This window comes from Vipera berus, assembly GCF_964194415.1.
Source record: "Vipera berus genome assembly, chromosome: 1".
NCBI classification, from domain to species: domain Eukaryota; kingdom Metazoa; phylum Chordata; class Lepidosauria; order Squamata; family Viperidae; genus Vipera; species Vipera berus.
This window is the reverse complement of record NC_138202.1, coordinates 203,551,623-203,561,307: the sequence shown is the minus strand read 5'-3', so window position 1 is coordinate 203,561,307 and position 9,685 is coordinate 203,551,623. Positions and strand designations below refer to the sequence as shown.

The following is a 9,685-nucleotide window of genomic DNA, read 5'->3' as shown; positions in this document are numbered from 1 at the left end:
AATTTAGGGAAGCTAGCAATAGGGCCCAGTTTATTGGACTGTATTAAACAAGTGGGCCTCAGTGTAACTAGAAATCCAGATCTGATGGCTGCCTTCTCTACTGAGGGGTTGGATATAATGGTATGCTGTCCAGAGTCACTCCTGGCGAGATGGGTGGCCATATAAATCAGAAAGTAGGTAAATAAATACATGTCACATTATTGCAGCAGTACACAGGTCAATTCAAATGCTTATACTAATTTTTCTCTCCAAAGACCAAGGACAAAATACCAAAAGGATTTAAAACAGGGTTTCATGGAAACAATTTTTTTATAAAACAATACAACAGTGTCATCATCATCATTACACACAACACATATACACTCGCACGCAAAACTATCCTGGATGGGACACTGCTTCATCAAAAGAGTTTCAAAGGAGTCTTTCCCATGGAATTTCTCCAAGAGAGGCTTTCAAGCTTTGCAGAGAGAAAGTCAGAGTCTTCCTTATAGGCTTTTCACTCTGCAAAAAATAAAAATAAAAATAAAAAATGATGTGGGTCCATGATTGCTTAAGAGTATGGATTTCTATACATGGATTATCCTGGCAGGATTTATAGTTGTAATTGTCAAAGCTATTTCATACGTTCTTTTTCTGCCATGATAAAAGTTTATTTGTTCTTTCTGGTATCAGGTATTTGGAGTATACTTTCTTCCTTGAAGTAGCTCAGAGCAGCATTAAAAGGCCCAGCTCCACCTGCCCTAGGAAAATCCCTATTTGAAATCTTGTAAGGAAGTTACCAGACAATAGTATGGCTCACCTTGAGTCTCTTGATTTAAGACATAGAGCCTTCATGCTTAGTTGGTTTAGTACTATGAGTGAATCTGCCACTGTAGTTTGTCCATCACTGTAACTGGCCTGTAAAGCTTTGAATGACCAGTAGATATCAGCCAAGTCTTTGTTTTCTTTAGGCCTTTGCTGCCATCTTGTGGACATTTTAACATTTGCATCCCAGTAATGGTATCTATAAGCTTAGCATATGGATGCATAATCCATGGCTCAAATACCCTATGTCGTGCTCAACCTGGGCACCAGAAGTCCAGAGCCCTTCTAGATTTCCAGCAAATATATGAACAGAAAATTATACCAAATAATTGAGAAACAATTAACTGTATTTAACATCACATTAAATTACTTAGCATCTGACTTAAGCGTGCATTGATTTGGGGGTGTGCCTTCCCTAGTGAACCATTCAGAGAAAATGTAGTCTATAGCCTGAAAAAGGTGGTGTTCTAATACTAGATGTGAAAATGAGTATGGCTTGTTTAACAGACCATGGTCAGAAATTTTGACTTATCACAGTGTGCAAGCTGTCCATGTAAACAATCTGAATGATTAGTAAGATGCAATTTATTATGAATTTACAGCAAAGCATATATATTTAAATCTTATTTCAACACTGGCAATGAGACATCATCACCTGCCATATTTGGGACATTAATCTGAGGAAAGTTGAACAGTGGGTGGAGTGATGCATACACTTGTAACCTCCACCCCTTCACTATTGCTTCTAGCCAATCCCAGCATCATCTATATGGGGTTATCATTCCTGAATATAAATTATATTCACCAGAATAGAGTTTTGAGAATTACCTAAAATAAAGATGGGCAACATAAAATTCCAGGACCTTATGAAGCACCTATTGTTTATGAGATCCTAGTATAACAACCAAAATTAGTTGGAAGTCGGGTAACCTGTACATTGTATGTAAAGGTAAAGGTAAAGGTTCCCCCGCACATGCGTGCTAGTCGTTTCCAACTCTAGGGGCCGGTGCTCATCTCCGTTTCAAAGCCGAAGAGCCAGCGCTTGTCTGAGGACGTCTCCGTGGTCATGTGGCCGGCATGACTAGACGCCAAAGGCGCACGGAACGCTGTTACCTTCCCACCGTAGTGGTCCCTATTTTTCTACTTGCATTTTTACGTGCTTTCGAACTGCTAGGTTGGCAGAAGCTGGGACGAGTAACAGGCGCTCACTCTGTTACGCGGCACTCGGGATTCGACCCGCCAAACTGCCGACCTTCTGATCGACAAGCTCAGCGTCCTAACCCACTGAGCCACCGCGTCCCTTCTTTGTATGTATGTATGTATAAATAAATGGATTAGCAATAGCACTTGAACTTATATACCACATCATCATAATGCTTTACAGCTCTCTTAAGCGTTTTACAGAGTCAGCATATTGCCCCCAACAATTTGGATCCTCATTTTACTGACCTTGGAAGGATGGAAGGCTTAGTCAACCTTGAGCCGGTCAGGATCGAACTGCTGGCAGCTGGCAGAATTAGCCTGCAATACTGCATTCTAACACTGCACCATCACATGTTCACACCATTTTTAATGGGAATTGATACTTGTGTAAATCTTAAAATGGCTTCTCTTAAAACAGACCCCACCCCACCCACAGAAGGGAGCCCCAATCCTGTCTATTGTACTATGCAATACTATTCCCTTTTGCATTACAACCATCTCATTTCTTTGCCTCCTCTCATCAAAAGATGACTGTTAAAATATTTTGTACTCCCAATCCTAGATGTACTAGTGCCTTAATTCTATGCATCTCTAATGAAAGAGCTTGGGACCGAATGCATGTAAGGATGTATAATCCATGGCTCAAATACCGTATGTTGTGCTCAACCTGGGCACCAGAAATCCAGAGCCTTTCTAGATTTCCAGCAAATATATGAACAGAATTTTTAAAAAAGCTACGGTATATACAGAATGGAAAACAATATATCTTCTTCATTAACAACTCATTCACAAATCAGCAACTTTCTAACTTTTGGGTTGGCTTCTCTTTTATTACAATAGGTATCAACCAACTTACTGATAAAATGAAAGCCCCCCCACAATCCAAAATGCTCTGTCCAGAGACATTAGAGCTAGGATCAGACAATTTTCTTCAAGTGAAATCAGGTGAAAATAACCCAAAAGAAAAAGCAAAATCGAAGTTAGAAAAGACATGGCTTTCAAGTTATACATAATGAATAAATAACCCCCCCCCCCAAATGACTGAAATAATTATGGAGCACTTAAAAAAGGCAAATCCCTCTAGGTCTATGTTAAACATGCAAGCCTACCAAACAAGCAACGTAAGATTAATTGTAGTTGCCATTGCTGAATTAACATTTCAAAGGGGTTTAGGCAGCTTTTTCTCCTGTATGGCAAAACACATTTAACCAAATTTTACAACACTTTGATTTAAACTCAGAAAACACCCACTTAGTGGTTGACTTCTAAAGCCTGAATAAAAATAATGAAGACAAAATGGGAGGCATTGGAATTGGCACGGAGTCAAATGAAGCAATGTCCATGTTGCTAGGACTAAGCAGAAATTCTCTTGCCCGCAGGTGCCCTGAGTGGGTGTCTGTCACATATGAAGCTAGAAAAGAACTCAAAAGCTGGCATTATTGTGTGTGCAACTCCAACTGTCTGCTGCAACTATGGCTGCTGCTAAACTCCAGCTTATGCAGTTACAACTTGTGGGCAGTTCAGTGTTAGGCAGTGTGAGTGATGCAAAGTGAAGATGAAAGTCTGCTGTGTGCTGTACAGCTTTTTCATTGGGTAGCCTAAACTTGGGAAGTGTGCAGACTCCAAGGATGTGTGAATGTGGGTCAGGCCCTTGGTCTGCCTAGCTTAAGACTAGCTACAATGACAGGTGGCAGCAGCTCCTTCGAATGTCTCACTTTTAAGAGATTCCAGCCCTATCCAGAGATGGAATGAAGATACTGGTTCTCGGTACAGTATGCAATGGCGGCTGCATTTGCTTTGATTACCTTACGTCACAGAACATGATGTTAGTCCACTAGGACAAAGGATGGAAGAGAATTTAGGGAGAGGGAAAGAAAGACTAGTAGTTCCAGGCACTCCACTTGGGTGGTGTGACGGCACAATGAAGTACTGGTAATGAAGCCACTGTTTGCGGACAGCAGGGATGATGCTTTGTCCTCTGCTCCAGCTTCAGGGTGGGCACCCAGACACATGGTGAATCATGGTGGCAACTCATAAACACAGGACAAGGAAGGGCTGCTGGAATTCAGATGGAGGCCTAACCACTCAGCTAAAGTCATATGGACTGGGCGACCGAATCCAGCGCCATTTAGACATTGGCCTGCTTTGTAAACTGGTCTCATTTTCGATCTGGCACCATCCAATATTAGCTCTGGCTGGATCCATTGCTGGAATACAAGTCCCATAAGTTTTCAGCCAGATCAGATAGGCCCCTATGGGACACGTCACTCAGTATAGGCTGTACTAACACAATACATGTAATCTGGTTCGTGAACTAACCCCTACACGGTATATGGATCCATAATCTAACCAAGTGGGTTGGTGTCATATAACTAACTAATTCACAAAGAAACTAAACAAAGGGCAACGTCAGGAAGCTTAACGTGTGAATATGACTGCTAGATCTTTCACTGTCCTGGTTAAGCATGTTGTGATTTCAAGCCCAATGTACACAGCCAGAAATGTCATAGTTATTGGTGGCCAGCCAAATTTCTTCTTGATCAGCAGATTTCTCCTCTGCTCTTCTTAACTGATCATATGCTTACCACCACAAGAGAGGTGATGCTTTCATCCGATTAATACAGAATTGTGACACCACCTTTTCCATAAGCATGAATAGATTTTTCCAAGTGCTTATCACTTCAAAACAACACTGAAATCTTGAAATTTGTGTCGACAAATGGAGGATGAATACAGCATTGGCCAGCAATTTGAACATTTGCAAAACGAAGCCATGTTTGCCTGGCACAGATAAAAATATCTAATCAACATTCCGAGCTGCACATGTGTGCTTGTGCATGTATGTTTGCTTCTCTTCAAAAGAGATAAAAAAGTAGGAAAGCTTTCGTTCTAATACCTGCTAAGTAATACCATTCACCTCCACTAGCAACTATAACACCAAAGTACATAAATTATCAAAAGCAATGTACAGAAAATTACAAATTCATTTCAAAATACATCACATTGCTATAACCGAGATAAAAAGTGCTTCTTGGGTTGTTTTTCGGGTTGTTGTTTTTTTTTAAATTCAGGGGGGGAAAAAAGTCTTTTGAAGCAGAAGTGTTGTTCTACTTTGATCTGCAATAAAAGTTTGGCCTTCCATTGGGGTAATGCTGAAAGTTCCCCCTGCCTCACCCCAAACAGGATGGTTTAAAATCAAAACCTCTTGCTCTGACTCAGGCCAAAAATATCCAGCCATGGTGCATTTCAGCCAGGATTACTAACTGCTGACAGGTCAGGCATTAGCCAAGTTACATCTTCACTGTGACTCCTTCACGGTATGCTGAGCCAAGTCAGCAGTGGCGTATTTCTCACTGGATCACTGCTGCTTGCTGCTGATTTTGGCAGCACCTGACCTCATCGCTTCACTTGTTTCCTGGAAAACAGACAAAACAGATAAACAAAAGCAGCTGAATTTAGTGGTGCCGATACTGCCTCATGAGAGGCACTATGCAAGATGGAGGCCCAGCCAGTTTCAGAAATGGGTGTCTCAGGAGTTCTTCTGCTGATCCTCTCTGCGAAGGTTCCCTCACCAGCATCAAGTCTAAAAATCCACGGAGAACTGATGAAACCTAGGAAAGACCAAAGGACACTGTGAGGCCACTGAGGTCCTAAACCACACATCAGAAGATTGGGGCTTGCAGACCAAAAGCAAATTTCAAAGTTCTTTCATTTAACACATATTCACTGGCTCTCAATCGTACCATGGCAATGATTTAGCTGCCCCAGTAGGAGACCCATCTGTTTCCCCAAGCTTTGAGTTAAACCTATGCTGCATTATGAATAATGTGTGTTTTTCTACTGTAGTTGCTGCTGCTGTTGCATGTGATTGATATTTCTGAAATGTTTCACTTTCACTCTGAATTTTTGCATGGTTTTTATTATTTAACTGTACCCTCTTGGGGATTTGCTATTAATTGAAAGGAAGCTATGGGGCGAGGGGCTCCTATTCATGTACACACTCTTATTGGGGATGATAGTGTTGTGATTCAGGGTCAGCCTGTGGGTTCGGCAGTTGGGTCGGACGATTCAGAGGAGGAGGAGGGGGGTGTTGGAGAGCCTGCAGAGGACAGCCCTGAGGCTTCGCAGAGCCCTCAGCCAGGCCCCTCTCATCTGGTCACTACGCAGACCCAGCTGTGTGAGCCTGACAGCGTGGATGAAGATGACCCACAGCTGGCCCTGTTCATGGACACCTGATGCAGGAGGCAGTCAATCAGGAATAAACAGAGGAAGGCAATGGGGCACCTTGGAAGGAGGCAGAGAGAAGCCACGCCTTGAACTGTTTAAAAGGGGAATGCATGGGAGGGCTGGTTTGCTGAAGGCAACCGTTTGAATAGCTCCTGTTTCATGGTTCGTGTTTTGGTTTTGCTCTGTTTGCTCTGTTTTGTGTCAATAAATTTGGCAGGCTTAGTTCCAGCCTCTTGCGTTTTTGTAAAGGGGTTGTCCCTGCCTTTTCTGCAGGGCCGGTAGTAGGCTGGTACAGAACAGATAGTTCTATGTGTAAAAAGTATTTGTTTTCTTTATCAATAAACAATAGGACAACTGAGAATATAAGGTATAACTACAGTGTATCAGTGCAAAACCCTAAATATTTATCTTCTCTTTTGCATGGTTAACAGAATTGAATGCTACATATAGCTCATCTTTTTTAGAACATATTGAGGAAGAGTGATGGCTAAATGGAAGGAGAAAGGCAGGTATATAAACTGTTTCTGCTTAGAAAATTCTATATAAATATCCCACTGAAACATAAATTAATGCAGAGATTAAAATGAGTTTAAGCCTACACTCAGACAGCTAAATGGGCTCACATAAACTTGTGTATGGGCAGAAAGGAAACTTGCACCATCTCATCCTGTTTGCTTGAAACAGTCTTCTTGGTTGTCTACATGTTGAGGTACTTCTGGGAACATAAACAGTGAGTTTGGGGTTAGGCGCTGTTCTGGGGCCCCACCTACTTCAGCTAAGATGCTGCAGAAGAAGGATAAACACAGGATTCAAAGGAAAGGTGAGCATTCCCACCTTGTGTAGGTCCTTCACTCTTGGTGGTACATTGTCTCGGATTCTACGCATGGCCTGGAGGGGGGGCTCATTGAAGTAAGGCGGTTCCCCATCTATCATTTCTATCACCATGATGCCAAGAGACCAGATGTCCACCTGCAACACAGAACCAATTACACGGCAAATAAGCTGCATTAACCATAACCTTATACAGATGTTTAATCCTCATCATTTTACCCTATTATTTTTTTTTAAAAAAAGTCATTAGTGGTTGGCATTGCAGGACTCTGTCTTAAGATGCTGGTGACACACAGATCTGATTTCAGGCTGGCCATACATTTAACTTCAGTAGCTAACACTGCCTTGTTGTTCTCACCTGAAAGCATTTTCTATGAAAATGTTACCTTAAAAATTCTGTTTGGGCGAGTTTAACTATGAAAATAAACTTAATCCATTACTAATTGTCCTCACATCTCAAAAGTTCACATGATTGGTGTTGGAAAGTCCTCCTATGGTAACAAAGACCAGCACCAATTTTGATGGAGCATAAGAGCCGTGGTGGAGCAGTGGTTAGAATGCAGTATTGCAGGCTACTTCTGCTGACTGACAGCTACCTGCAGTTTGGCAGTTCGATTCTGAACGGCTCAAGGTTGACTCAGCCTTCCATCCTTCCGTGGTTGGTAAAATGAGGAGCCAAATTGTTGGGGGCAATAAACTGACTCTGTAAACTGCTTAGAGAGGGCTGTAAAGCACTGTGAAGCGGTATATAAGCGGTATACACTACACACACACACACACACACACACACACACACACACACACATATTACTATTACCGTATCTAGCAGGACCCTCAGATTTCAGCTGCAAAGGTCCTGGCAAGCACCAGCTACAGAAAATACTAGGTCCTTGCTGCTGCCTATAAGTTTGCAGTTCAAGTCAGAGAGTCCTACTAATTAGAATATTTCATTTGCTGCTCATCTTAGGGTAGTCTGGCTGTTCTAAAGAATAAATGCCTCACCATAATGGATTTAGAAGAATTTTTCAGATTATGTTCTGCCTAATAATACTTTACTGGGATCTTCGTAAGATAATCACGTCAACAAAGGAATTCAGGAACTCACCCCTGCCCAGCAAATCAAACTACCACTGCAAATTATTTAATAAGAACAGCAGTGACGGACAACTCTAATTGAACCAGATAATACGATTAATTAATTGCTTCTTGTATGCTGCTCTTACTGACAGTGGGTCAGATCTAGAGTTAGTTGCAAGTAAGATACCACCTTGAAACTAGTAAAGCTGAAGTTAATTATAAGCCCTTGCAATTTCTGTTTTTTTTTTTACGCAGGCTCTGTTCCCAGGGAATATGGAGTAAGATACAATGGAAAATAGTAATCTATGAGTCTTTTTTTCAGGGATTGTCATGCATCAGGGATAGCAGTTGTGAGACACTGAAGTGATAACACAGATCATGAGTTCACACAATACTCCCTTTGTGGCAAGATTGAAATGTGTCCCGTTATGCTCAATATATATGATTAGATTCAGAATGGGCCCAAAAATGCAGCACAGAAAGAGATGAAAAAGGGCTCACTACAACTACAACTCTTCTTATAATGTTCTCTACCAGATCCTGCACTTCTTCAACAATCACCTGAAAACAACCGTTACATCAGGTTGCAACAGACAGGTACTTCCTATCTTAGCAAACCAGGATATTCAACTTTTCTTTCTCCCAAGAGTTATTATTTTAGCTGTTCATTTTAAGAATGACTATGCAATTTTGAGGGCTGTTTGCTTGATTCAGTGCTTCTCTCGTGCTGCCCTTTTTTCTGTTGTGTGATGTTGTTCAGGCAGTGACTGTGTTCATGCAACATGCAGACCTTGGTCACATAAAGACCTAGCAGATGCATTCATATAACACGCTAAGTAAATCTGGTGAGTCTTAACCTTGTTCAGGGTTTGTGTGCATGGATGTGTGTATGCAATTCCAGCCCAATTGTTTCTTTATGGGTTAATGTATTGTATGAAGCCAGAAAATGATTAATGCAGTAACCAAGTTAAACACATTGTGTAAACAGAAAGGCAATCTTATTTTTATCAATGTTATGGGAATTGCTCAAAAAGACTTTTTCTTATTTGTTTTTTATCTATTAATAGCATTTATATGGCTGTTTGGTTCAAACAATATGACTCCGGATGATGTACAATAAACCGAAAAACATTGTTAACAACTACTAGCAAAAAACAAGAAACTATCATTGTCAGTCAGGAGCACAAATTTGTAGTGCTCTTCTGGACAGGAACTCCAATCATCCTGACTCAGGTGCCCAAGGAAAGAATCAGGTTTTCGTTGCTCTTCTTGTGGAATATTTATTTATTTATTTATTTTTGGGACTTATATGCCACCCTATCTCCCGAAGGACTCAGGGTGGCTAACAACAATAAAAGACAATAATACAAATGTTAAAAAAAATAAATTAAAGCCCCAATGATAAAATATTAAAAATTTTTTAAAAAATCCCTATTGTCAGTCCAGGTCAGCCTGATGGAAAAGAAATGTTTTAAGGCTGCGACGAAAGGACCAAAGGTCTGGGGCCATCCGGAGCTCAAGGGGAAGTTGATTCCACAGGGCA

General features: G+C 41.2%; 1 protein-coding gene across 1 annotated transcript in view; it reads right to left on the bottom strand.

Annotated features, from left to right (window-relative positions):
* Positions 1-5,372: 5,372 nt before the first annotated feature.
* Positions 5,373-9,685, bottom strand: part of PAK5 (p21 (RAC1) activated kinase 5) — a gene marked incomplete at its 5' end in the record, with an annotated part of 104,465 nt that continues 100,152 nt past the window's right edge. The window contains 2 exons of the mRNA XM_081314449.1: positions 5,373-5,618; positions 7,069-7,203. Coding sequence (XP_081170575.1) covers positions 5,463-5,618; positions 7,069-7,203 — 291 coding nt within the window. The 3' untranslated portion in view covers positions 5,373-5,462. The remainder of the gene's footprint in view (positions 5,619-7,068; positions 7,204-9,685) is intronic.